This window comes from Melospiza georgiana, chromosome 3 (genome assembly GCF_028018845.1).
Source record: "Melospiza georgiana isolate bMelGeo1 chromosome 3, bMelGeo1.pri, whole genome shotgun sequence".
Classification (NCBI taxonomy): domain Eukaryota; kingdom Metazoa; phylum Chordata; class Aves; order Passeriformes; family Passerellidae; genus Melospiza; species Melospiza georgiana.
The window spans coordinates 16,473,402-16,500,542 of NC_080432.1; the positions used below are offsets into that span (position 1 = coordinate 16,473,402).

Here is a 27,141-nt window from a genome sequence, read left to right on the forward strand (position 1 = left end):
CAGCTCTACGTTAAACTTTTTAAAGATGTTTGAAAACACTTGTGAATGTTATTCTTTTTATTATTCAGTGGTTTTGGCAGGAATGGTAAGTGGAAATTACAGAAATACTGCAAGAAACATTAGTTTTTGTGAGGTATGTAGGCCAGGGAATTTGGGAAGAATAAAAACCTTCTGAAAGGTTATCCAAATCAAAGTCAATCTCTTCCTATATTTATTTCCCTGACATTTCCAGAGGCAAAACAAGACATGAATGTATCAACAAACAATCATTCTCTTATGAGAGGCTTGGTAGTATCCTCCATGACTGAATGCTGTGCCAGAGGAAATGACTTGGGGTTTTATTCCCTTTCAGTAATGTGGAAACTATGCCATGGGAGCAAGCAGGAAGAGGTTGTTTAGTGGAGGAGAGGAAGAAGAAACTTGGGAAGGGGTGCAGAGGGACAGTGCTAGCAGCAAACAGAGCTCTCCTGGTGGGGTGCTGTGCTTTTGCAACATGCCCTGCTCCTACAAAGCTCTTGTAGGAGGCTTTTTTTGACGATTGGCTTTTCTGAGGCAGTCAGTGTTTGCATAACTGTGTGCTTCTGCTGGAAAGAGTGATGCCATGTCTGCTCATGTTGATGGGAGCAGAGCCAGGATGAATCTTGTGCCCTTCAGATGGGATTTTCAGATGCTTTCATTTCTGAATTTATGGCTTTGTAGATAAAAGAGGTGGGTAGACAGCTGGGAGTGAGACAGTGGATCTGCCCAAAATCTGATGGGACTTAAAGCCTCTCCTGAGAGTGCTGTACTAAAACAAGTTCAAAGTAATAACTCCTCTTTATCCTTTAGTCTCATAAAAGGCTGCCAGCACATAGGATCTGGAACCAAGGGGAAAAAATAAGCCTGCTGGCAAAAGATTGGTTGAGGCAGGAGTGATGACAGGCTGAAAGCAGATGTAGAAAGACCAGTGGATAAATCTGGCAGTGATGTTCCCACTTTATGCCATGACTGATGCATAGACTGGATCACAGCCCCTGGAATTCGGTCTGTCCAGGTGGGTTTCTTGTCACAGCCCCTGGAGATCAGTCTGTGCTGGTGACAGCTTCTTAAACACTGGCTGGTACTTCATGGTGATGTGGAGTGTCCTTGGAGAGCTGGCTGTGATTTAGCATCATTGTTATGCTAAGCCAGATGAGCAGCACTGATACAATTTACCTGTGACGCCCCTCACTGCCTTTGGAAAGTTGCAAATTTCTGTTTCCTTTGCAGTTTATGAAGACAGCATTGTTTCCTGAAAAGGATTGCTAAGAGTTGCTCATGGCCCTTCTGCCTACATGTAGGGAATGTCTTTGTAAAATCATCTTTACACCCAGGGCAGAAATACTGACTGAAGTACTCACTGACCTCATACTGGTGGCTTTCTTGGAGGAGCAGCTCACACAAACACATTATTATGTTTAGGTAACAAAAAACAGTATAAAGAGTGCTTGAAGGAAAAGGAGAGTGAGGGAATTTTTGTTATTTGCAAGGTTTTAAAACTCTTTAAATAAAATGGCAAAATACAAACATTTTGTAAAACTCTTTGTGTATAAAGAGTGACTTTCCATTTTTGCTGTATGTCTTACTTGTTTTCTACAAGTAATGTGCCCTTGCATTACTTGAATTAAAAAAAAAAAAAAAAAAAAAAAAAGACTGTAAACCCTTTCTGCAGCTGGAAGAATGATGGAAATTAGGATTTCTTTTTACATAATTCCCTCACATTTTGCTTGTGGATACAGCTGTGTTAACACAATGCAACATTTGAGTTGAGAGATCTGCCAGATCCTGGCACCAGCGATAGTTTGCAGACTGAAGGTCTTATTTGATAGATTTTCAAAGTGATACTGTGCTCAGTTGTATCTGTGTTCCTGGAAGGAGGCTTGCAGTCAGCTTCTCAGAGGAAATACTTTCAAAAGGAAAAGTTTAATTTTGCCAAGATTCAGATAAGGTCAGAGTAATTGGACAAACCAGGGCTTTGTAGGTTAGAGATGAACACAGCCTGCTCCCTGGGACTGGCAAATGCACTGGGAGAACAGGGAAATGAACTGCATGAAGATGATTACATTTGCTGAAAATCTGAAGTACTGTGTATATCTCTTGGCACTCTTGTCAAGTGTAGAGTTGCATTTGAGCAGGGTGGTTTGTTTTTACTTTTTTTTATTATGTAAAATGTATTTATCCTTCCCATTTCTGGTTTCTACTTTAACCCACCAGAAAATGGGTTCACCAAATTAATTTTAGTTATTTTAATACTGTGTATTTATAAATTGCTGTAAAAATTGATTGTAATATGATGCTAGTAGGTTTTACAAGTACATCTGTAGTAGCTTATCTCTGTCTTCCATGCTTTACTGTTATGGGGCAGTAGGGATTGTATTCCAGCTGTATCCCATGCTGGCCAAGGGAATGCTCTGACAGGTAGCAGCCAGCATTAGTTCTGACATCAGTGACCTTTGCCAGCTTGTACTTCAGGTCTGGAGTGATATTTTCTCCTGTATTTTCTTGGCTGCAGAACAGTAAAACCATTTCTTCATTTGCCTGAGGTAGTTTCTGTGAGTCTGTGCTCAATGATTGCACAGCCTTTACAGGCAGAGAATGAAAGAGGGCAGACTGAGTTTCTTTAGTGGGGTAAATCACATTTAAAATGCAGGAAAAATAAAAAGGTGATAATTCTGTGGGTCAGCCAGCAAAAGGAAAGCTGCAGAGCTCTTCCTTCAGTGGTGGCATACATGGAGTTTCTTGTTGCTATCTTTTTGTCTTGTTAGGTTGGCCAAAACATCAAAAATCCTAGTTAGGAACTAAGGAACAGAAAGCTAGTGCAGTTTGACAGCCTTGATTCCTTAGGAAAGAGAAGAGTTGGGATTGTGGGAGGATTGTGGGCAGGGAGTTTGTACAGATTGCTGTGGCTGAGCTTGGGGGAGGCAGAGACAGACTGTTTTGTCTTTGGGCTAAAGAAAATGAGATGTTTTGCTTTGTAAAAGCAGGATTGGAATGAGAGGATTAAAGGGAAGGATCCTGAAAAGTCCAATGAGGTGATCTTGTCACAGACATCTTTTTATGAAAAATCCTTTTTTTCGGATTTTTCCTCCTGAGAAGCTGAGAGGCCTCAGGAACAAAATGTAAACATTGATTATCTGCTGCTGTGGAATGCAACAGGTAAATCTTTGATTGGCCCATCTTGGATGTTTCTAATTAATGGCAAATCACGAGCCACAAACCTTTGTTATCATTCTTTCTTTTTCTATTCTTAGCTAGCCTTCTGATGAAATCTTTTCTTCTATTCTTTTAGTATAGTTTTAATGTAATATATATCATAAAATAATAAATCAAGCCTTCTGAAACATAAAGTCAAATCCTCATCTTGTCCCTCATCCTAAGACCCCTGTGAACACGGTCACAGTGGTCTAATATAGTTAAGTATAAGAGCATACCAAAAAATCCAAATAAAATTGCAGTAGAGGGAGTAAAGCAGGAGCTGTTTTGATGAAGAGTCAGAAATCAGATTGCATACAAGCAAGTGGAAGGTGCTCTGGCATTCCTGTGTGAGTGAAAACCAGCAGGAGAAGGGAATGGAAGACAGATAAAAAGCACCTGTTTTTTGAAATATACAGTTTGCATGAGCATCATGCAGTAGCATTGGACTTGAGGGAGGTTTTCCAAGCAGACAGGTCATGCCTTGTCCCTGCCCTGTCCTGTTGGTCACACACAGGAGCTGCAGGAAGGCAGTGCTGTGGGTAGGGAGTGTCTGGGAGAGCTGGGACAAAGCCCTGGGACACAGAGGAGGCTTTTCCCTCCAGATGGCCAGGCAAAAGGAATGAATTACACAGTGAGCTGGCCCTGCAGCCTGGTGACATTTCCAGGTGGGTTTCTGGGCAGGCAGCACCTGGGCAGTGTCTGGGTGAATCTGTCTGAGTGAATCTGTCTCGGTGCCTGGAGCACAGGAGGAGGAGAAGAGGCTTCTCTGCAGTAGGTGCAGGAGATGACAAGCTTTGCTGACTTGCTCCACCCAGCTTCTCAGTCAGAGGATGGAGATTTTTTGTTTCTGACAGCCTCATGCCGTCCAAATTCAACGAGGACAGCTTCAGAGCAGTGGTTTCCCAGCCTGCCTTGGATCTGAGTGAGATCAGATGTGCACAGCTATGGAGAGAAATGGAGCCTCCTGACAGCAGGTTTTTTTTTCTGCAGTTTTTTCTGCATGATATGGAAATAACTCTCAGCTCCAAGGTAGGAGCCTGCCCCCAGGTTTTGGGGTGTTGCAACCAGCCTGGCTGTCCATTTTACCAGCAAGCCCTAATATCTTGTGTTATTGAAAAAGAAGTATCTGCACCAAAAGAACCCTTCCCAACAAACACAAAGAAGCCCAGCAGTGTTTCCCATTGTGCTGATTTTAGTCAGGAATACTAAAACCCACTCAGACATTAAATATTATTTAGGTTACCCTAAGTTAGTTTTAAATTACTTATAACCATGAAAAGTGGTGGGGATTGAGGCTGTGTGGAGCTGAGAAGAGCCCAGCTGAGGCTTAGAGTTAAGGTCCTACAGATAGCAGTAATGTTGCATAAATAGTGACAGTAATAGAAGTTTAGAGCTCCAGAACCTCTTACAAGTGAAATAAGCAGTGGTTTTGTTTGAGGCTTTCTTCTGACTGGAGTCATACCACTCTTTGAAGTACACAAACTGTGTGTGTGTTTTCCTTCCTCCGTACATTTGAGTGGAGAATGTAAAAATACCAGCATGGTCTTGTTTTGGTAATAGGATTGCATGCAGACATCCTTGTGGTTAAATTGAAAAAAAAAAAAAATTAAAACCCATGAGATTTATTGTGAAGGAGTTGTTGTTTGCAAATTGAGTGACTAATGACTGAGAATGGAGATGTACAGACAACAGCAGGATCTTGCTCATAACCCTCTAATGTAACTCCTTAACACTCTCAGGTGAAAATTTTCTTTCCCGAATTGATCTAAATAAGATTTTTTAAAAATATATAATTTCTTATGCTCCCCAGAGGGGACCAGCTGTTCTGTCCCCTTGTGTATGTGGCAAATGAGGAGACAGAGCTCAACTCATTTAATAGCACCTGTAAAACCACCCACTGAACATCATCTCTTATGGAATTAGTGCAGTCAAGTTATTTAAGCACACTTCTAGGTAAAGAAACACAGTTCACAATTCTTTAGAGCTTCACCAGGAGTGTATCCTTTAAATAAACTGATTTATTAAGAAAGTTGGAATTTTTTATTTTTAAATTTTTTTCTCAGCACTATTTTTTTATCTTCTCTTGCTCATTCCCCAGTGTTTGGTTTTCACAACAGTGCAGAATTCAAGATTTTACTTTCAGCATTCAAAGTCTGCAAACCCTGCCTGGAAAACTGGCATGTTGCTGAGCTTCCTGCCATGGCTGCTTTTGGAAAAATGTAACCAATTCTAGTGCTTTTGTGGTAGGACCTCTGGAAACAAGATGAACTATTTAAAGCCTCTTGCTACATATTAAAACTAAAATGTTTCTTTGCTCCTGCTTGTACCTCTCTGTTTCCTCAAGTACTTTTGTTTGACAGTGCTTTTCGTTTAACCCTTCTGCCTTGGTCTTCCTCACTCCTGTCAATTCTTTCTCATAAGGCATTAGAGGGAAGCAGAAGCATGCATGTATTTGGTGTGGGGTGTGTGTCAAATTTGGGGTTTTACCAGTCAGCATTCTCTGTCCCAGCTGCTTTGTTCTGCTCCATCTCCCTCTGCAGCCACACCACTAAACTTGGTGTTCACTGCTGCTGAAGCCTTTTATTTTTAATTTCTGCTTGTATCAAATCAAAAACTGTGTCTCTGTCTCTGCTCTGTAATGTTTTGCACTTGTATTATTTGCCCCTTTTGGTAGCTGAAACCTCCAACAAAACTCCCTGATATGTGGTTGGAAAATGTGTGTGCAAGGAGAAGAGTTGGGCTGTTTAAATACGGTCTCAGCTTACCTGTAAAAATCCTAAGATGACTTTTTAGCCATGGAAATGAATCCTGCTTGGTTCAGAAACTGGTTACAAATTACTGGTGTGAATTGGTTGTGGCTTTAGAGGAACTCTGCTACTCTACTTCAGATGGAGATCCCCCTCTTGATTTTCCTCACTGTATTGTCCTGGGTGTTGAACTGTTCCTTCAGTTTACCTGACAGCAGAAAATGCTGTTTCTTCCTAAATTCATCTTCAGTTCCTGACTTGAATATGACTCAGTTGCATTTTAGAAATCTGAAGCAGCATTTTTGAGGGGTGTTTGGGCTTTTTGTTGTTGTTGTTTGCTGGTTTTTACTTTAATGGTAGACTGTTTTCTCCCTTGTGGGTGATTTTAAACTGCTTTTTTTCTCTCCTGATAAGTCCTGCTAATACTGTAATATTTGAGACTGGATTGTAATGACATCTAACATTTTGTTCTGTTTGTACTGCAGACTGAGGTCAAGTAAACAAAGAAAGCAATCATTATGCTTTAGCATTCTTTTTTAATGAGCACATTAAAATCTAGTCACAGCTACAGGATCAGCTGTGAAAAGAAGGGAGAGATACAGAGCTCTGAGTAACACTGTATTTTTGAAGCAGTTTATGGAAAAATAATGGACTGAAGGGATATGGAAGGACTCTGGTAGGAAATAAATGGCATGATGTTGTTGACAGGAAGGGTTTGGCAGAAGGCTTGTTGTGACTGTTTCTGTGGCTTAGAATTGCAGAGGAATTTCCTACAGACTGGACTAACCATGACAAAAATGTGTCTGCTTTTAGGAGATCAAGGCATACAGTGGAGTCTTCTCAGGGAAGATGTCGTCTTTGACCATGAGAAGCCGTTGTGTGGACAAAAGAGGAAGTTTCTTTAAGGTAAATGGGATACTTAAACAGAACATAAAATACTTGGGTTATGTGAAATGAGCACAGCAGAATGTGCAGTGCTCTCTGTGATACATAGTGAGCCTTTTCTGTAAAAAGAGAAGTACTTATTGAGCATTTCTTTTTACAGGCAGATTTGTGGCTAAGATCACCCCCAAGTTATTTCACATGTATATTTTTTCTGTACATCGAGTAGAATATTTGGTGTAAAATAGGTCATGGTTTTTTTTGCTGCTAATGCTGAGAACATAAGCTTTATTATGCACAGGCATAAAATTATTGGAGCCTTCATAAACTAGATTTGTGTCACTTAAAGCTGTGGTACAGATTCATGATTTCCATTACTGGATTGAAAATTGGTTTCATTTCCTTGTCTATTTTGAGAACAACTGGCATCCCAAAAAGCCAGGCTGCAGTAGGAGTTACCAGTGCAGTTTTCAAAGTATGATGTGCCAGGGTCACAGTGGCTGCCTTGCTGGGCAGGGTTTTGCTTTAGGGAGCCATCAAAATTTACAAAATTTACATCCCTTAGACTATTCATCACTTACTGTAGCTTCTTCCAGTGAAAGATACTGATGCTGCCATCTTGGGGTGTTGCTGTTTCCATTCCTTCTCTTCCTCTGGGGCAGAAGTTTCCCTTGGGGAAATCTTTAGGAAATGAACAATCGTGTTTTCCTTTTGCCTTGCCCAGCAGTTACCAGGGTCGTCCAGTGACAGGAACCACCTCTGCAGCACACTTCAGCTACTTTAATAACTCAGGAGTACAAACATCAGCCTTGTTGATAGCCAAATAGGGAGAACAGCCCTATTTTCTAATATTGTGTCAGTTCCTAAAAATATCTCTAGGTTGTCTCTTGCATGTATGCTGAAGGACTCCTGGTGTCAGATGGGACTGTAGGCAAGTACCCAGTTTTTTTCTGCATCAATTTCTGCAGAACTTTGGGATCTCCTTGTGTAATTCTTATGTAGAAAATGGATGCTGGAACAGCTGTTTTGTTCATGATGATGATGGGGTTGCAGTTACTCTAAATGATTAGAAATGCAGTCTCTAGTCTGCCTGGGCAATTTCAAGGAACATTGTCAGTTGGAAAACTGGTCCTGCATTTTCTTAAAGACATCTGGCAGGGAATAAGATGCCTCCAAGCTCCTTTTCCAGCCCTTGGAAGTTGCACTGTTGGACCATGGTTCTGAGCACAGAGTGTGGGATTGGAAGCTGCACCCAGCCTGTGTGCAGTGCACCTGGTAGCTTGTGTGTGTACAGTGAAATTATCTTTTATTTCTTCCCTCTGCCATGTGACCAGAATTGTGACAACAGCTACATTTGTTTGCTACAGCTGAGCTGGTGAGCAAGCAAAATACTTGGCACATCAGATTTTTTGAGTTTGCATTATTTTAATTTGCTTTGTCTGACTGTGTTTAGGAGACCTAGTAATCATGATATGGCCTTTTATCCCTGCTGATCTGTTCTTCAGGATGCTCTCCCACAGGGGCAGACTGTCCCCTGTCCTTGCACATGGCTCTCACATTGTGCTTGTTAAGAAACCTTTACCATGTTGGTGTGCAGATTCTCAGGGCACTTAAATCTTCTTGAGGGAGTATCTTACCATTCTCAGCAACATTTGCCAGAAAAATTGCTGACAAATACCAGTGGGGAAATTCCAACTTTATCTTTTCTTTTCTGGTTCTTAAGTAGTTCTCATTGCTACAGCTTCTAACCATGTCTTAGTTTTTTTTCACAGCCATTGTTTTCACTGTTTTATCCCCATTTTAGACAGAGCAGAAGTCTGTAGTTTTAGAGGCTAAATCCTGTGGACTCTACACCTTGTGATTGGTGAATGCTCAGAGCCAGCAAGTAATAAGAATGAGGCAATGATGGGGTTTGTCTTGGACAATTCTGGGACTGAATAACTTGCCAGTGGTTACAGAGAGAGTCTGTGGGAAGGCAAGGGGCTGAGTATATGTCTCTGACAAATGTCCTCTTTACTGAATTATCCTCCTGCTCATCAAAATGTTCCAGTGTTTACTGAACTGGCATCAGAGGTTTTACACCAGCAAAGCTTTTCTGTTTTACACCAGCAAAGCTTTTCTGTTCTAAAACCAAGCATCAGGTAAAACTTTGTTTCTGATGAATAAGATACTGAGCAAGGTCAGCAGCCCTGAGAATTCACAGCTCACCAGAATCTGCAGACGTGTATCAAAATATTGGATTGCATTCAGAGCCTTGCACAAGTTGAGCAGCAGCGTTCTCAGACGGGCTCATCTCTGGCACTCGGCCACCTCCTCACACAGGGCTCTCTGTGAGGGTTGCTGCGTTCTGCTTATCAAAACAGGAAGGAAAAGATGGGATGCCAAGGAGGATGCAGGTCTCCAGAAAGAATGAAAAATGAGATGCTGGCAGGAAGGGGGAGTGGTAAGTGCTGAGGCTCATTTGTCTAGTCTGATTATAATCTTGCTGTCTTCAACCCATGTCCCCTTGCCCGATTAGAAGCACCCATCTTATCTTTTCCTCTTGAGTTCTTGTAAATCTCAATGCTTGGAAACATTCTGCACTGGTCATCTTGGCTCTTTTAGTGTCTTCTCAGAATGATGGCAATTTTGTTAATTCTCTGTACGAGCTTATTTACATTTCAGCACAAAGAGCAGGAATTCAGTTGTCACACAGTTTTTTTTCTAAAAATGTCTGGGAGCAGACATTAAATCAAAGCCACCTGTCTTTGGGAACAAGAAACTCTTCTAGTCCAGTGAGTAATAAGAGCTGTAGTTATGCTGGGTTTCTGGGAGAGGCACTGTCAATATCTGGTCCTGGGCATGTGCTTTCTTTCCCTGATGCATGGCAGTGATGTGAGTGTCAGTAGAGCAGCTTCACAAATGTGACTGGAACCCTTGAGAATGACTTGCTTCTGGTGAACACACATTTTTGCTGCTTGTAAAACATCCTGGATGGTGCAAAGCAAAAAATGGTGCAAAGCAAAAAATGGTGCAAAGCAAAAAATGTTGTGTTATGGTAAGAGAATGCTGAGGCGCCATGTTTGTGGACTGTGTGTAGGAGTTTCAGTGTCACCCTTGCCAGCTCCCAAAAGCTGAGCTCAGTCTTGCTGAGCTCTGAATCAATTGACAATAAGCAGAGTGTGGTGCTTTATGAAAGGAAATGCTGTGGTTTAAGATGTTTGCATTTCATAATTTCGTTCATGGATGTTAGGAATGTAAACAGTTAGTACATGGGTGTTTGGCAATCTGATGTTTAGGATAGATTTGGTTAGGCAGTACTGTACTGGGCTGCTGTGTGAATTCATGTTGCCTGAGTCATAATTATTATTTGGGTTTACAGTGGTTATACTGTAGTGTCTTTTGAATTTACAGAACAGTGCTTTATCAGAAATAAATTCCAAAGGAAAAATCATTGCACACAAAAATAGCTGTTTTATAATGTTATAGAAGATCTCATTTTAATTTTGTTTTTTATGAAATACTGATTAATTAACCACCTGAGAAGATGTCATATTTCCAAGTGCATTTTTCAGGTAAACCTCTTCTTTCTATAGTATAACAGGGTAATATCTATTTCACAAACCTAAACAGTCCACAACAGATTTCTTCTGATTACTATTTAAGTCATTGGTCTCATGTATGCTGTTTTACACTAGCAGGGGCCTCTGACAAATGTATACATCCACTTCTCTTGCATTTTCCTTTGGAAGTTGCCTCTTACTGTGTTGATTTCAAGTCTGTTGAAACAAAGGGATGAGTTTTCCCATTATTTCCAGCCAAAGAAGTATCATACTTGTTGCAAATAGAGCAGTCTCTTTGAAGAATTCTGATATTCTTAGCCTTGCAGTAAAAAGTCAGAGCCTTCTGCTGCTGCTTGTTTGCTTAGGGCTGGAGCTAATAATAGTACATAGGCAGGATCCTTCCTGTGTTTTGTAGAAACAGGTTATTATTAACAGCTCACCTTGTGTGATGCTGGTCACCTGTGCATCACGTGTGCTGTGTAATCACCAGAAGCTTCATTGGCCCTAAATACTGGGAAATGCTGTCATAAAATCTTGACTGCACCTTACATTTTTTGTAGAAAAATGCTGTTGTAACAGGATGGGTCAGATAATTGCAAGGATACACAAATGATGTGACTCCATAAGATTTTCATGAATCAAGGGAAGAGCAACTTTCTTGTCATTAAGGAAAATTAGTTGAAATTGCAGAAATATTTTTTGTTTATTCTAGAAAAAAATGAGGAGTTTCTTCCTAGAGGTCAGTGTTTTAGTTCAAGTGGAGTACAGGGTGGTAGGTGATTGGTCTTGGTTGGGCTGTGGTGTGTTCCATCCTGGAGAACTTCACAGGTCAGTCTGGGGTTTGATGCCACACTTTGACCTGGTTTCCTTGCCTGGAGTGTATTGACTTTTCAGAAACTCATTTGTCATGGAGGCTGTGTAGCACACCCAAGAAATATAGCCTAAAGAATAGAATGTGAGCATAAGGCTGCTTGAAATGTGCCATTTTGTGCAAGTCCTCTTTAGAAAGAGAAACAAAATTGCTAAAGATGGTAGAATTCCTCTCAGGAATAATTTCTGCAGAGTTCTCTTCAAGGCAGGCATACAAATTCAAAAGCATTAAGATTACTTGGCTGTTAGCACAGTTTGGATGAGAGTTCTTTGCTGAAATTTTGTTTTCTGGGAGGGAGATGGGTTTTGTCACAGCTCAGGTCAAAGCCTGCTAACAGAGTTAACTCAGTTGTATTTGGTTTCCTCTGGGTTATTGGTTTGCCTTTAATGTTGATTAGTTTCTCATTCTTCATTCTCTTATCTATCTCTTCCCAGACCAGGAGTCTTGGACCATGCCAGGGGTGATGTTTGGAGTTGACATTAATTAATGGTTGTTATCTTTTGTGTGTCTTCTTTTTTGTGTGCTGCTCCCAGTCTGACAAGATGTTAAGCTCATCAGACCTTGTGGTGGAACAGTCCTTTGAAGAGAAACTTCAATTCCTTTCTCCCTGACTAAAGTTACATTAAAAAATGCTAAACTTCATATAATTTCCAACACTTTGAACTCTGACTTGGACAGAAGAAAACCCTTAGGGTGTGGGTAATGTTAATTCATTCTTACATAAGGTTCAGTTATTTGAGTTGACCAGTTGTAAACAGAGACTAAAACTTCTTTTGAATTGATTGGAATAATGGTGCTCAGCAAAGGAGAGTGTGAAATCCTGAGGTGGAGGAAAAATTCCAGTGTAACAATTTAGGAAAATGATGCCTGCAATTCTTTGAAAATGCTGCTGTACTGAGTTGCCTGCCCTGAGTGGGACTCAGGCTCACACCTTCAGGGCAGCTGTGAAGACTGTTCTGACTTGGACCCAAAGCTGTTTCTGCTTCATATTCCAGGGTTTTTGTTTGTTCTGATGTGCAGGGGTGATGGTAGAGATTGCTACATCGCTGCACACCTTTTATTGGATTCCCTGCTGGCAGGAGAGAGGGAAATCTGCTAGGCTTTATAGGCTCTCATGGTATGGCATGACAAACAAAATTGATGCATTGGCTACAAAGAAGTGTTCAAGAGAGCAGGCTTTGCAAATTTCATGGTTGGTTTCTGCTCAACAAAGTGTTTCCCTAAAGTCTGGCTAGCAAATTCTGCATTTCTCAGAATACAACCTCAGTGCTAATCTTGCCTACCTTAAAATGAGTTTTTGCCCTCATACCCAGAATTAGGTTGGTGTTCTACCTGAGCTGAAGGGTTGCAAGGCAATTTCTTTTTTAATTGAATTGTTGTGTTCAAGTGGAGTCCAAAACCTAATGTGAAAAGCAGCCACCCACTCCCTTCTTGCTTCATTGCTTTTCATCCTCCACAATATTGTAATTCCGGATTAGTGTCCCTTCTGAAATAAAACTCTTGCATGTGGAATTCTTCTATTTTATTGTTTTTTTAGAAAAGGTAAATGGTACAAACAGCTAAATAATTTAGTTCTTGTAAGATGCTGTATAATGCACAACTGTAAATTCAGTTGTGTAGGCTGCAAATTCAATTCATTTAAATTAAAAGTCTAACCAAACTGGAAGGTTTTGTTCTGGCACAGAACAGGAATTACTCTTTCTCTCTGAGAACCTTTAAACGTGGCCCCAACCCTTACTGGTTCCTTTGCAAGGGGAAGTCCAAATAGGATACGATTTTACAAAAAAAGAAAAAGTTTGTAATCTCTGGTGACTAAACTTGCCCTGGCTTCTTTTCCACGCCTCTTCCACTCACTTGATGTCATACTATTTTTGTCCCTTTCTAGCTCATTGACACAATTGCCTCAGAAATCGGAGAACTGAAACAGGAGATGGTACAGACAGATCCCCCAGTGGAAGATGAATCTACTGATTGGCAAAGGTGATTAAAATGTTTATTTTCATGGTTCTGTTCTACCACAACAGGAATGTTTTCACTGTGCTTTCTTCTTGGGTGGCTTATGTCCTAGCACTTTTCTCCCTGGCAGCATAGGAGGTGTAGATAATTTTGCTCTTGATCCAAGGAATTTGCCTTTGTGCAGGAGATTCAGTTGTTTGGTGTACTTGCACTAATACCTTCTAATTGCAACTGAGCTTCACTTCCTTGTTAAAAACCTTGGATACTGATGAATGTGTAAAGCAGGAAACTACTGCTATTATTACCATTGCCTGTGGCACAGCTTTGCTTCATGCTGTAAAGACAAAATGTGCATTGCTTCAAGTGGCTTTTTGAAGATTCAAGATACAATAACATGAATTATTTATGCCCTCAGGTTAGGAAGTAAAATATTGACTGCTATGAGCTGATGCATGTGTGGGTTATGTGTTTAAGTTAATTTATATATGAGTAACTTGCACATAAAAAAATTAAATTTAAGTGGGCAGAATGGGACCCCAGCATTTTGGCTTTTCTTGAACAGTTACACCTGCTAAACATCTGGAGAATTAACAAGAGAACATTTTTGTACTTACCTGAAATATTTGCTGCAAGGGAAAGCAACCAGTGGTAGGTGTTGTGTTTTATCTGACTGCATGGTCCAGGCCAGCCCTGGAGCTCTGGTGGGCTTTGTTCTTCTAGCAGTGAGTTAATGAAGTGGAAAATTGTTTTTAGAATTACATCCAAGATTTTTAGCTCTTTTTCTTCCTGTGAATTCTGTTGAAATCTGCTAGAACTTACAACAAAGCATGTGTAGATTATTTTCAAAAACATTAAGCAGCAGCTTTGTTGGCCAAGTAGTAAAGAATGTCAGACAGTTGAACTAATTAAAGTTCTTGGCTATGGCCCTGGTTGAACATTACTCAAGTTTCAGAGCTTTTGAGAGTTCTTTTAGAGGGACAGAAAGGATACTTTCTTCATTTTTGTCAATTCAGCTAATTAACTTCAGAGATCATCAGCTACTTTTCAGTTAAGAAAAGGCTTCTTGTATCTTTGAATACATCATATGCATGAAAGGCTAAGGTCTACTGATTCTAAAATCTTGGTGGAAGCACTTAGCTGGAAACAGTCAACTCAACCTCCCCATTTTACAGATCATGAGTTTTCTTTTTATTGATTTTTTTAATGGATTTTTAATCTTAATTCGTTAATCTTGACTGCAAAACATATTTTGGTTTAAGATAAAGTAAACCTAATGTAAAAAAAGAATAATGCAATTTCCATGAAAAATAATAATAGCCATCAAAAAAAATATTTTCAAGATGATAATGTGAAATATGAAGGCTGAATAAATGAGCTAAAGTCAAACCTACTGTGATTTAAAAATTCTGAACTGCCTGCTTCTATGTGAGGAAGAAGTTGTGTCAAAGTTGGTAAGTTAAGTAACTTAGTTGTGCACTGACACCTTTTTTTAAATATAGTGCTACAGAGCAAGATTTTAGTAATTTCAACAAGAGTTTTCCAGAGTTGTTGTTTAAACATCTGTCTGATGTTAGACATCTCACAAGGCTGTATTTACTGTCATAACTTTATTTCTTTGGGGTTAATTTAAAACCTGGCAGTTAATGGAGTTTTCTTATTGCTTTCTGCTGTTCAGCAGTTGGTGTCTAGAAATGACCTTTGGATTTGGATCTAGGGATATTTGAGCTCAGTGGAATGTCCATTTTCCTCACTCTTTTTCCAACTTAGCAGGTACCACAGCCACCCAGAGCAGTTCTGGAAAGGCATTGCAGAGCTCTCAGCTGAATTCAGAAAGATAAGGACATGAAATTATGTGTCTGCAGCCTTAGTAGTGTGGTTTGGGCTTTTTTGTGGTTATGTGGTGACTTTCAGATTTATACTGCTCATCTTAAATGCTCCTTTATTTTGGGCTCATTTCTCCTTTTCATACAGTATGATTCCATACATACAAGATTGTGACAAGACTAGGACTCCATTTCATACAAGAATGATTCAAGGGCTCACTTTGGCTTCTAAATATGTAAAAGCCAGGCAAAAAAACAGGCTTGCAAAAAAGCATTTTAAGAGGGACTGTTTCAGTATCCCACTGTTTTGATGCCTCACATTTTTCCTCTGTTGAGACATTTGTCTCAGTAATTCAAATGAGCAGAGTTGTCAGAAAAGGGAATCAGTGGTACAGGTTTCTGTCCTGCCATTCCAGTGACCTTTGAAGGAGTAACAAGAGAGCTCCTGCGTGCAGTGGCAGCCCAGGAGCATGTGGGATGGGCCTGGTGCCACCTGGATGATCTTTTAGATCTTTTAGGTGACCCCAGGCCCTCTGCACATCTCTGTGAATGTCCATGAGGGGCCAGATTTTCCTGCTGTCCTGGAGGGAAGGCTGTAAAGCTCCAGAGCACTTCCCAGGGCACTGTGGAATAGTTCAGGGATGCTTTGCTGCTGGTGGCAGCTGCAGCAGCTCGTTCCCTTCCTGTTCTGTTCCTGTGGAAGGAGCAGGGCAGAGCTTTGCTCCCTGCCTTGTGTCCTGCCTGCAGAGCCCTCACACTGCTCTTTTCCACTTCAGCAGAGCCATCTTCTGTCCAGCACAGAGAATAATTTCTGCTATTGCTGACAGGCTGGCAAGTATCCAGAAACCTCCTTCCCAGCTGCCTTGTCTTGTCCTTTTGGCTGCAATGGGATGCAGGAGGAAGTTAGGGGTGGCTCTCTGCCCCTCCAGCTGATGCTCAGTATCACTGTAGAGACTGGGCTGGGTGATAAAGAGCTGTTGGATTTACAGAAATCCAGGAAAATAGTCAAACTGTGAGGTGGTTAACTGTTGTGGGACTGGAGCAAGGTTCACATCATGACCAAGGGATCATCCTGGTTAAAAGCTTGAGCCTGATCCTTGTAGTTTTTACTGTGGGCTGAGTCTAATCAGGATGCAGCACTGCATTGTTTATCTTGGCAGTGACCTCTCTGTACTTCCCACGTGTTTATGGGTTTTGTCAAATCTAAGGAAACTTGCATGAGTCATGTGTTTTCTTTAGTTCTTTGTGAGCAGTGTTTAAGCCTACCTTTCCCACTGAGGAGGAACTGTGTAGCAGCCCTGAATTAAAGCACACCATTCATTAAGGCTGATTTGTGTTTTGATTTTGAGTTTGCTGTGACCTGATCAGATTGTCTTTTATCAGGAATCTTTTTTTTCTTTTTCAAACTCCCAAACAAACAACACAAACCAACCAACCAAGCATCCTCCAACCCGAAAGTAAAACCAGGAGAGGAATTTAGTTGTTGCATAATATACATAATTTGTGAGCATATTTTCCTAGCATTTAGGTTACAGGAACTTCTTATTCTTGTTCAGTACATGAGTTAATCTGTTGCTCATAAATTCAAATGGTTATTCTTTCCATGCAATTGTTTCCAGAGTAGTTCCACACACATCCCAGTCCCAAATAATTTTAGTCTAACTATTTAACACGTAACGAGTTTTGAGAACTCCCATGTGTCAGGGTTTGACTGTATGTCTAATGCCCAGATCATTCATTAAAATTATTTTAAGAACAAAAAAGTAAACTGGAAATATGATGCTCAGTAGTGCTAGACCACTGCAAATAGACTGTCAAAACAGAGCAGTGGGGTTTTTTTACTGCATTTGCCCTCAGGCCTTGGGAAGTGACTTCTTGTAGATTAAATGTCATTTGCCAGATGTGTTTTATCCAAGGTGTGCTTTTCCCAGAGTTTACCAGGTTAGATGTTTCTCTCTGCCTCCTTCTTTATCATTTGGGAAAAGAAAAGAATTTTTAAAAAGTGTTTCATATTCCTGTTTACCTCACCACAGATTGCAATAACATTCTAGTGCTGGTTTATCCGAGTTGCATTGGTGCTGTTTGAACCGTTAGTGTTTAGGAGTGGCAGAAATCTGCTCTCCGAAGGCTAATTTATTATTTTATGATAATATATGATATTAAAGAATACTAAACTATAATATATTAAAGAATACAGAAAGGATACTTACAGAATGCTAAAAGATAATAATGAAAACTCGTGACTCTTTCCAGAGTCTCAACACAGCTTGGCCTTGATTGGCCAAAGAGTGAAAACAACTCACACCAGAAATCAATGAAACAATCTCCAAACACATTCCAAAGGAGCACAACACAGGAGAAGCAAATGACATAATTATTGTTTTCCTTTTTTCTCTGAGGCTTCTAAGCTTCCCAGGAGAAAGATCCTGGGCGAAGGGATTTTTCAGAAAACATGAATGCCACAGCTCCCCTTCAAGTTTATGGTGGTCTAGGGGGTGTGGGACAGCACAAAGCCAGTCATAGCAAAGAGGAACATTGTGACCCTAAGACCTCTAAGTGCAAACTCTTGACAGCTTTGGGTTGTTTTGTGGTATCAAGCAATGCTAGCATTCTAGCTCATCCCAGTCACACACCTCTTGAATGTGAGGTAGCTGTCTTTAGCAGGAAAAACACTTTCCCTCTTGGATATATTCCCCCTTGCAGCATATTTGGTTTTCACCTCCTGACCAAGGGGAGTGGAAATGATTTGTATCTGTCTAAGCTTGCAGCCAGCACTGGTGTATAACCTGTACTTTGCCACAGCTCCCTGTGGTTTGTAATGCAGCTCACTGGCACTGAGGGTGAGTGGGGAATTTCTGAGCAGTAGTTACTGGAGCTACAGCTCAGGAAAACACTTTTGTGGTTCATTATTTGATTGCTTGGAGATTCCTTCATTGCAACACTAGGCTCTGCTGGGACTGGTTGAAAAGGGAAGCCAGTATTCCTACTGAGGCAGTTTCAGACCCACTCATGACTGATGTAAAAAGCACTTCCCTCCTGCACCCAGTGTGTTTCTGTGTGTTTTGTATCCCTTCAAGGCATACTGGCTGTTAGTAAAAGCTTCTGATGTTTGTGGGCAGGGGAGGAAATCATCTGCATTTGAGATGCCTTGGAAATCTGAAAAGTATCACATCATAAATAAGCAAACAGAAAGAGGAAAAAATAAATAGGCAAACACTGCTAGTGGTAATTGATCCAGGTAATGAAATGTCGGATGATTTTGCCTGCTCTTATCAGATCATACAGTGAAAGTTCTCTTCCCCATTTACTTTCCTTGCTTGCCCTCTGCAGAGATTCTGCAAGTTGCTGAACAAAGCTAGAAGAAAGCAGTTTGGTAGTTTAGGTTTTTTTCTGTTGTTTGGTTGGTGGGTTTTAATTTGGTTCAGCTTATTTTCTTTGGTGTGATGTTTTTTGCAGAGGGGGCAGAGAAGCTTTTTGTTTGTTTTGAAAAGTATTCAGTGCTCCTGGGCATGTGAACTCTGTCCCTGCTTGCTGAGGGAACAGGAGCTGGCATAATGAGGGTGGTAAATGCTGTTAGTGATGCTTAGAGCCTGTCCAAAGCAGGGAATTCAGGAGAGCTGCACAGTGTGCAGTGGGGAGGTGGAGCTGTGTTGTCCTCTCCTGCTGCAGAAAAGGTCTGCAAGGGGAACACATCCTCTGCAGGGTGCTTCTTGTCTGTTCCTGCATTTTATCAACAGGAAGCTGTTACCAGAATAACTGCTTCATAGTGATTTCTAGCATGGGGAGAACCGCAGGATGTACTTCTAGCTCAAAAATGAGGAATTTGAGCCAGCAACACGTGCACTTGTACTGGGTGTTCTGTGCTATATGGGTGGTGGTGAAGCTCTGCATAACAAAAGGAGTTCTCCAAGTATTCTGTTTATTTGGATTTTTAATAACAAGAATCTGCAGCCTCCAAGAACTCTACTTCATTACTGAATGTAGCAGTAAGTTTAGATGCCCTGCTCCAAATAAATTTCAACCTTACATTATCTTGCCACATTCACACTTAGCTCAGCCTTTATTTTTATTTACGTAGCAGTCAATCCACAGCCAAAGGAATTTGGAACATAACTATACAATTCCTTACTTGTTTCTGATCCTGGAAAGAGTAGTATTAAAATGTGAGGTAAGAACCTTTCATGGCAAAAATGAAAAAAAGTAAATATTTACAGAACTTAGCAGGAGTGTGATAAGAAGTGACTGCCACTTATGACATATTTTTTATGCTGTGCCTTAGGGAGGATTATTTGGGGGTTTAACTTTTTTTCTTGTTTCTTTCTCATCTCTTTCTCACCTTCTCCCACTGTGACGTCTTAGCAGAGGGGAGCAAAGATGAATATGCAGCTGTGAAGGCAACAGAGCAGTAGTCTGGGCATAAGGTGAAGTGATGCTGGTTTGTGGACTTGTGTTGTGACAATAATCCCTCCAAACAGACAAAGTTCTTGTGTCTGCAGTGGTCACCAATAGGTAGTGGGCTGCTCCATTGTCAGAGTATTGAACAGATTTTTCTGGCAGGCATCAGATAGCAAGATTTCTGTGGGTTGCAGCATTAGCAAACAATCTTCCAATAAAAGTGTTTGAATTGCATAAATATCATTGAAGAGAAGTTTTTCCATATATTAGCACAGCAAAGAAGGCAAGTGAAATGTTCTCTCAATCACATCTGCACATACAAGTGTACCTGAAGTGATGGCTGAATTTCTCCAACCTCACAGAAGAATGCTAAGGGTTATCTTCAAGCTGGCTTTGAACTGAGAACCTTTAAATAGAATTTTTGTGTATGATAAATAAAAGAATTCTTACTAGGAGAAGTACCAGCCCAGAGTGTCAGCAGCACATGAGCTTTGTGGTAATTCTGTTCACTGACCCAAGTGATTGTTCATAAGAGGTTAACATGTCTAATTCTTTTTTCTAAATTTTCCACAGTCTAATCAAGGATATGGATAATATCTCTCCTGAAAAAAATGATGTCAAAAGCTGCCCCCGGGACTCTGGATACGACAGCCTATCCAACAAGCTGAGCATATTGGACAAGCTCCTCCATACCCACTCTGTGTGGCTGCAGCTTGGTCTGAACGATGCTGAAGCCTTGGAAATTTTGCAGACACAGCCTCCTGGGGTAAGAAGAATCTCAATTTCTTTAAGGACATGCTTTTCCCAAATGTTATGCTGCCATTTTATGTGACGGTGTTCACAGGGGCTCTTAGGATGAGGGAAGAGACAAAGATCTGACTCCATGTTTCAGAAGGCTTGATTTATTATTTTATGATATATATTACATTAAAACTATAGGCTAGCTAAGAATAGAAAAAGAAAGAATGATAACAAAGGTTTGTGGCTCAGCTCTCTGTCTGAGCCAGCTGACTGTGATTTGCCATTAATTACAAACATCTAAGATGGACTAATCACAGATGCACCTGTTGCATTCCACAGCAGCAGATAATCATTGTTTACATTTTGTTCCTGAGGCCTCTCAGCTTCTCAGGAGGAAAAATCCTAAGGAAGGGATTTTTCATAAAAGATGTCTGTGACAATTTTATACCCAGGTGTTGGACCCAATACAGTAATGACCAAGTAAAATTACAGCATGTTTTATAGCAGACATCATGGGATTGTTGTGGTTCTTTTTTGTGTATGATCTGTATTTATTCTGCCATCTGTGATGAAGCTAATACCATGTCCTTCTGCCTTCCCCACAACAGATATTTCTGGTTAGGAAGTCTGCAAGGCTGCAGAGGAAAGTCATCTCTCTGCGTGTGTCCAGTGACTGTGGGTCCTGCCTGAAAGAATTTGCCATAAAGGAAAGTACATACAGTAAGTTGTGAGTTAAACACTTTTCAGCTGTTCCTCAGGTACTTTTTCCCCATAGGATGCAGGAGCAATTGCAATGCTGAAACCCACAGTAGGGGATACCCAAAGTCATGCGAATAATGTCATGGGCTGCTCTCTGAGGTGGGCTCTGGGAGTGGGTCAAACTGCTTCAACTGGAATGTTTCCACTGTGTACCTTGATGAATCCAGTATTCATTTATTTTTATGGGTAGTTATATTCTTAGAAACTTCTAGTCTTTTGTAGAAACATGGTCTGTAATCCTGTCTGCTTTCAATGAAATGTTCTTGAATGCAGCTTTGTCATGAGCTCTCTGAACTGAGGTGTGGGATGGGTTGTTGGGTTTGTTTTTGTTGTTGGGGTTTTTTTTGGTTGTTTGATATTTATGTGTGTGATAGCTAAATGGATTTTAACCTGTTAGAACTGTTTCTGTTGCAATAGATCAATGATTTCTCTCTTTAATTCAAACTATATCTGTTCTTTCTTTTTTTAGTAGAAATGAGCAAATGTTAACACTCCAAATTGTTTTGAACCAATAATGCCCTCATATCTTTAGAAGGGAAAGTGTGAAAAATAAGTTTGAGATTTAGGAATGAAAAAAAGGAAGCTGCAGCTGGTGAGTGTATGTGGTGCTGAAACTGCAAGCGGAGCAAATATTTCATTTTAACAAGAACGAGAAAACTGAAGAAAATTAGCAAAAGTTGCAGTTAATCATTCCTGAAACAGAGAGTCTGTAGTTAACTTCTATTTCTATTTGTAACCTGACATAATTTTAGTTGAGGTTTTCCTTTTTTTATCTCTCCCCCCGCTGCACCCAGGAACAAAAAGTTAATTCTATGTGGTTTTAGTTCCAGTTACAAGTAAGGCAAGGCAAAGAGAAAGTTGTCAGTAATAGCTGATGTAAGTGTGGTCTAAGGCTGTGTTTATAGGCTTGAAATTACCATCTAGAAAAGAATTATGTACTGTCTTTTATGAACAAAATTCTTCCACAAGGGGGAGATATTTACTGACGGTTTTAGGCATTTGTCACAGCTGAGGTTTTGCACCAGAGGTAAAAGATCTGGATGGTTTCAGTCTAGGAGCTTCTTCTGCTTGATTTGTGAGCTTAGAGAGAGGCTGAGGTAATATCATTATTACTGAGAACAAGTATTTGTAACAATAAGAAACAATGGTATCAAGTGGGGAAAAATGAAAGGCACTGTTCCAGTCTTCCTCTTCCCTTTTGCAAGGCAGTGGCATGCAACAGCTGTCAGAGTTTTTAAGCATTTTCAGGTTAAAAGTGAATGAAAATTTATCTCCCTTTATGTTCTACCCTCCTAGGGTGAAGACAAGTGATAGAATAGAATTCAAGAGGTGGAAATAAGGCATTTAAAATTAGGTATATTAGTACACTGGGCGAACAAAGCATCAGTTATTGATTTGTTGTCTGTTAGCAAAACATTGTGGAGGCCTCATCACACTTAATCTGTTTTACAGGAATTAGACTATATCCTTGGAATACAAAAGCAGACCAGCCACCAAGATTATCAGTATATTCTTGAAAATGCCTTCAGCAGGAATATGTACTTCTCCACAGAGTTGTTTTCTCTTAATCAAATAGTAGCTAGTTTGATGGTTAAAACTTATTAACTTCATGCTATAATCTAAGATATATTTTATTAAATTGTTTTGAGAAACAATGTATTAATGTGTGATTGTTTCTTGTAACTTTCTTTGCAGCATTTTCCTTGGAAGGGTCTGCAATAAGTTTTGCTGATTTGTTCAGACTCATTGCTTTCTACTGTATTAGCAGGTAAGATGGTGCTGTGTTCCAAGCCACATCTGCTAGAAAGAAAATAATTTAAAAAAAAAGTTTTGAGAAGTTGTTTCAGCTGTTGATGCTATTTATGTTGCCAATCTGTGAATATTCCTGGATAGCCTTAGAAGGTAGTGGTAGAAATCAGAGATGAGTCTTGGAAGCAAGTGTCTCTGTCTTACTTCATATTGATTATTGGGAGGTTGATGTGATTTTACTCACCCAGCTGTGAGGTGCTGCCAAGCTGAACTTTACTTTAGCTGATATCTTGTGATGCTTTCTTAAGTGCTCTGTAGCTCATTTAAAAGCAATCATAAACTGGCTTGCAAAGTCCATTTCTTGGAATTGCTGGTGAGAAGAATTTTTGGGGCATAATGGAAAAATGCCAGATATATAGAATATGGAGAACTGGGAGATGTCAGTTTAAATGGTGAATGACAAAAACAGCCTTGTCAGCTTTGCAGTTTATGGTTACCAAACTTGTTTTCCAGGTATGCAGAAAAAAAGTAGCTGGTGTTTTTATCCTTTATTTTCAATTTGACTTCAGTTTAGTGTGAAAATTTCCAGACTGATGCTGGAGCCTTTTACATACACAGACAAGACACAATCGAACTGCCCCAGTGCACATTTTCTGAAGGAAAGAGGCAGCTGTGATAGTCTCTGTCCTTTTACTGCATCAAGGCTGGCAGTTCATGCTGACCATGTGATGATTTCTGGTGTGGGATGCTCTTGGGTGCTGTGCTTGCTGGTTTTGTTTGTGGAGGAGAAGCATCTTAGACCTCTTTCCTACAGCCTTTGTTTAGCTGAGCTGTATGTGCATGTAATAAAAGCAGCATTGATACCACATGGGTAATTGGTCAGAACTCAGAAGAGAAATGAGCTGAAAATGTGTTTAAATGTAGTTTAATTATGAGATATTTTTATCTTGTCATCCTTTCAGTCCTGCCCACTTGAGAGGCTCTGGTAAATCCTCTAAGTACGTACAGGATCATTCAGCAAACAGAGATTTCATGCATTAGTCTATCCATTTTCTTTCACTGAAGGTTCAATATTGCTTTGTATAGACTAAAGGAGGCAGATAGGTAGCTATTGTGAGAAAGAGACAGTACCATTTGGTACATCACAGAAAATCCAGGAGGATTTTCTAAAACCAGATGGAATTTCTTGCAGGAGGTAGCCAAGCAGTTTTTATGAGGGTTTACCTATTTTTGAATTGCAGCCATGTTGATGATCTGGACTCTGGATTTTCTGTGGTACCATGTAAAGTGCCTTTCAAATACTTTTTATCTAGTGTATCACTCTTGTGGCATATGCTTGGCTTGAGTGTGAGTGGAATTCTGAGATCCTGTTTTTTCAAGAAGCTAACCTGCAACATAGAGAGTATTTATGTGATAAAGACCCACTATCTATCTGTGCTATAGCAGATGGTTGGCTTGTTCACAACCTTAAAACCAAAATTCATGTTGTGTAGGATTCTCATTTAGTCTTAATTCTATGGGTACTTCTACTACAGATGTTGCTGTTTAGCAGCATTTAGTTAGAATAAAATTCTTATTCTGAAAACTGGAATAACAGTCAACAGTTTACTCAGAAAGTGAGAAGCTTTTTTGAAGTGTTAAGGGCATGTAACAAGTTTGCATCTCACTGATCTGCTTGTAGAAGATCAGGTGTAAAAGCTTCTGTTGGAAAGGCAGAAAATTCTGGATGGCTCTGTGGAAATGATCCTAGGGAAAGTCCTGGGTACTTGGCTGTCATTTGCCCTTCACACCCCTCTGCAATGTAAAGGAGCTTTGGGGTTGGTAATGTAATGTTTAACTGTGCTGTGTGTTTAAGAATCTTGCTACCTGACACAGCTCAAAAATAAGATAATCAGAAATCAGACACTGCCAGTGTTTAAAAAAAAGCTTTTCAAACTATGGATGATGCTGAAAACCATAATTTTTCTCTTTGGAAACAGGGATGTCCTTCCATTCACACTGAAGTTGCCTCATGCAATTTCTGCAGCAAAGACAGAAGCTGAACTTGAAGAGATTGCTCAGCTTGGACTGAGTAAGTAATTCCCTACACAGATGTCTTTCCCTGTAGCACACCTGTAACATTGAAGAAATAATCTGTATCGGTAAATAGTTCATATTGGTTAGTGATGATACAAATTTTGTTTAGAAAAGCAGTTTCTCTTATTTGGGAAGGCCAGACCTTCTTCTGGCCAAGGAGTGGTGCTCTTCCTTCCTTCTGTGCCTTCTGTGATATTTTGGTTAGTGCTGTTTCTTTCTTCCTTCTTCTCTTCCCTCTCTGGGCAGTCCTTGGGCAAAGCAAGGTACATTCCCCACACAGAGATTGATGTGGCTTCTGCTCCAAGACCCAACATTGTCTGCATGCTCACAAAGCACTGGCTGTGTGAGGCTATGTAAAGCACTGGCTTTATAATTTATTGTGAGGAGAGTGTAGGAACTGAGGTCCCCTGTTGATAAAACTTCTGTTCATATTGACATGAAAAGTTAAAATGGTGAATTTGGAGATCAGAGCCTCAGTGAAGTGGCATATTTAGAAAATGAGGAGTGTATATATGATGGTGTAGAATGTGTCCATGGGCAGAGGTTTGGTGAAATTTTTAAAATACCGGAAGACAATGCAAGAGTGTCCTTGCATCACTTGGTTGCTTCAGCCAAACACAGGCTCATTGTAAAGCATACCTTGAGCTCAGGGGAGATGGATGCAAAGGTAAAGCATACCTTGAGCTCAGAGGAGATGGATGCAAAGGTAAAGCATACCTTGAGCTCAGGGGAGATGGATGCAGAGCCATTGTAAAGCATACCTTGAGCTCAGAGGAGATGGATGCAAAGGTAAAGCATACCTAGAGCTCAGAGGAGATGGATGCAGAGCCATTGTAAAGCACACCTTGAGCTCAGAGGAGATGGATGCAAAGCCTCCTGGGATTTGAAACTTGGGCACCACCCAGATGAATCATTAAGCAGCTCTGCCTTGAGCAAAGTGCTGAGTGGCTTCATTTCCTTCTCCAGGAAGGGAAGGTTGACTCTCAGCAACCTTTTTTGCAGTAGATTTTTAAATAATCTTTGATTTTGAAAAGGATCCTCTCTAAATCAGTGAGCTGAGGATCTCTTGAAGTGTCTGGTGGGACTTTGCAGTACAGCCATACACAGGGATGTATTGCAGTGCTTTGCATTTTGGTTTGCTGCAGTAGCAATGCAATTAAAGGGTTTGTTTTAGACAGGAGAGAAATTACTTCTGCACTGCTCATCTGTAAGTTTAGGTAATCAGGCGAAACTTTGGGTTATCATGGGAATGGAAGCAAATATGGTACTATTGAGGGTCAATGTTTAGATGGGAAAAAGAAAGTAAAAGGTCTGACTGGGATACAGTGTAATGAAAACAGTCTCCCAGTGACACATGGAAGCCTTAAAGTAGCATGAGGTGAGTCTCTGCAGAGGGGATGATAATGGTAATGTTGATCAAGCTCTCCAGGCTAACCACACTTTGTCACCAGTACCCCAGAGCTCTGTGGCCTGCTTGCTGCAGAATTAGTCTTGCTCTTGAGCAGTCTCTGCATTTTTTCTGTAGCTACTAGATTTGAAAGCTGATGGATCGGTGTCTGTGTGGTTGCTGTATTTGGGATCAATTACCTGATACACACCAGATCACAGTTTCCATGAGTTAAAACCAGGCTAGAAAGTGGAGATTTTGATGGAGAGCACACCAGAAAAGTCAACCTTTTGATGCTGTGGACTCAAGAGAGGCCTAAATACTCCCAACAGCCCTTCCTGTTAAGTGTGAGTTTTCTTTGAGGAGCACCTAAGCACAAAACCCCGTGATGTGTGAACACAGGGCTGTATCCCCTGTCAGAGCTCTCTTGTGCAGTAGGTTCAGAGGGAGAGCTGCACAACACAAGTCAATAGCCCAGCAAACCACATCAGGAGGAACCTCTGGTAAAGATTTCAAGGCTGTTGCCAACCTGCAAGGTTTCATGTGCTGGACATATGATTCTCTCTCAGTCTCCCTCGTGTTTCACCTGCAGCAGTGCTTACATCACGTGTGTTTGCAGCAGCCACATGCCAGGCACAGGCACTGAGAGATCCACAGGCAGGATGTGAAGTCATGAAGCTGAGAACACCAGCAACATGGCATAACTATGCAGAGAAGCATGCCTGTGCCTGTAGACATTCTCTGGCTGTGGCCTGTCACCAGGGGCTGTTTTCTGTCCTCTGCCCCACAGGCAGGACATGGCTCTTGGGCATGGACCTGTTCTGGATGCTTGGCATTTGTGCCCTTGGGCTCAGATATTATTGCTCTGTTGCTTCCAGTGAGCCATCTTGACACGCTATGGGAAAAGGACAGTGTCAAGATTGGCAAATTTTAGCTAAATCTCCCTCCTCTGGTACTCTGCCCATATTTCAGCATGATTTCTGCCTTCCAGGGCACATCT

At 40.6% G+C, this 27,141-nt stretch overlaps 1 protein-coding gene across 4 annotated transcripts in view; it reads left to right on the forward strand.

Annotated features, from left to right (window-relative positions):
- The window catches only part of RIN2 (Ras and Rab interactor 2), a 61,707-nt gene that overhangs the window by 15,473 nt on the left and 19,093 nt on the right, over positions 1 to 27,141 (forward strand). For 3 of the 4 annotated variants that reach the window (XM_058021515.1, XM_058021513.1, XM_058021514.1), the window contains 6 exons: positions 6,774 to 6,866; positions 13,141 to 13,235; positions 20,003 to 20,195; positions 20,779 to 20,890; positions 22,625 to 22,697; positions 24,658 to 24,749. In XM_058021515.1, the coding sequence (XP_057877498.1) occupies positions 6,810 to 6,866; positions 13,141 to 13,235; positions 20,003 to 20,195; positions 20,779 to 20,890; positions 22,625 to 22,697; positions 24,658 to 24,749 (622 nt within the window). In that variant the 5' untranslated portion in view covers positions 6,774 to 6,809. Of the gene's footprint in view, positions 1 to 6,773; positions 6,867 to 13,140; positions 13,236 to 20,002; positions 20,196 to 20,778; positions 20,891 to 22,624; positions 22,698 to 24,657; positions 24,750 to 27,141 lie in introns of those variants that run through there. The other variant, XM_058021516.1, reaches the window with a different exon arrangement.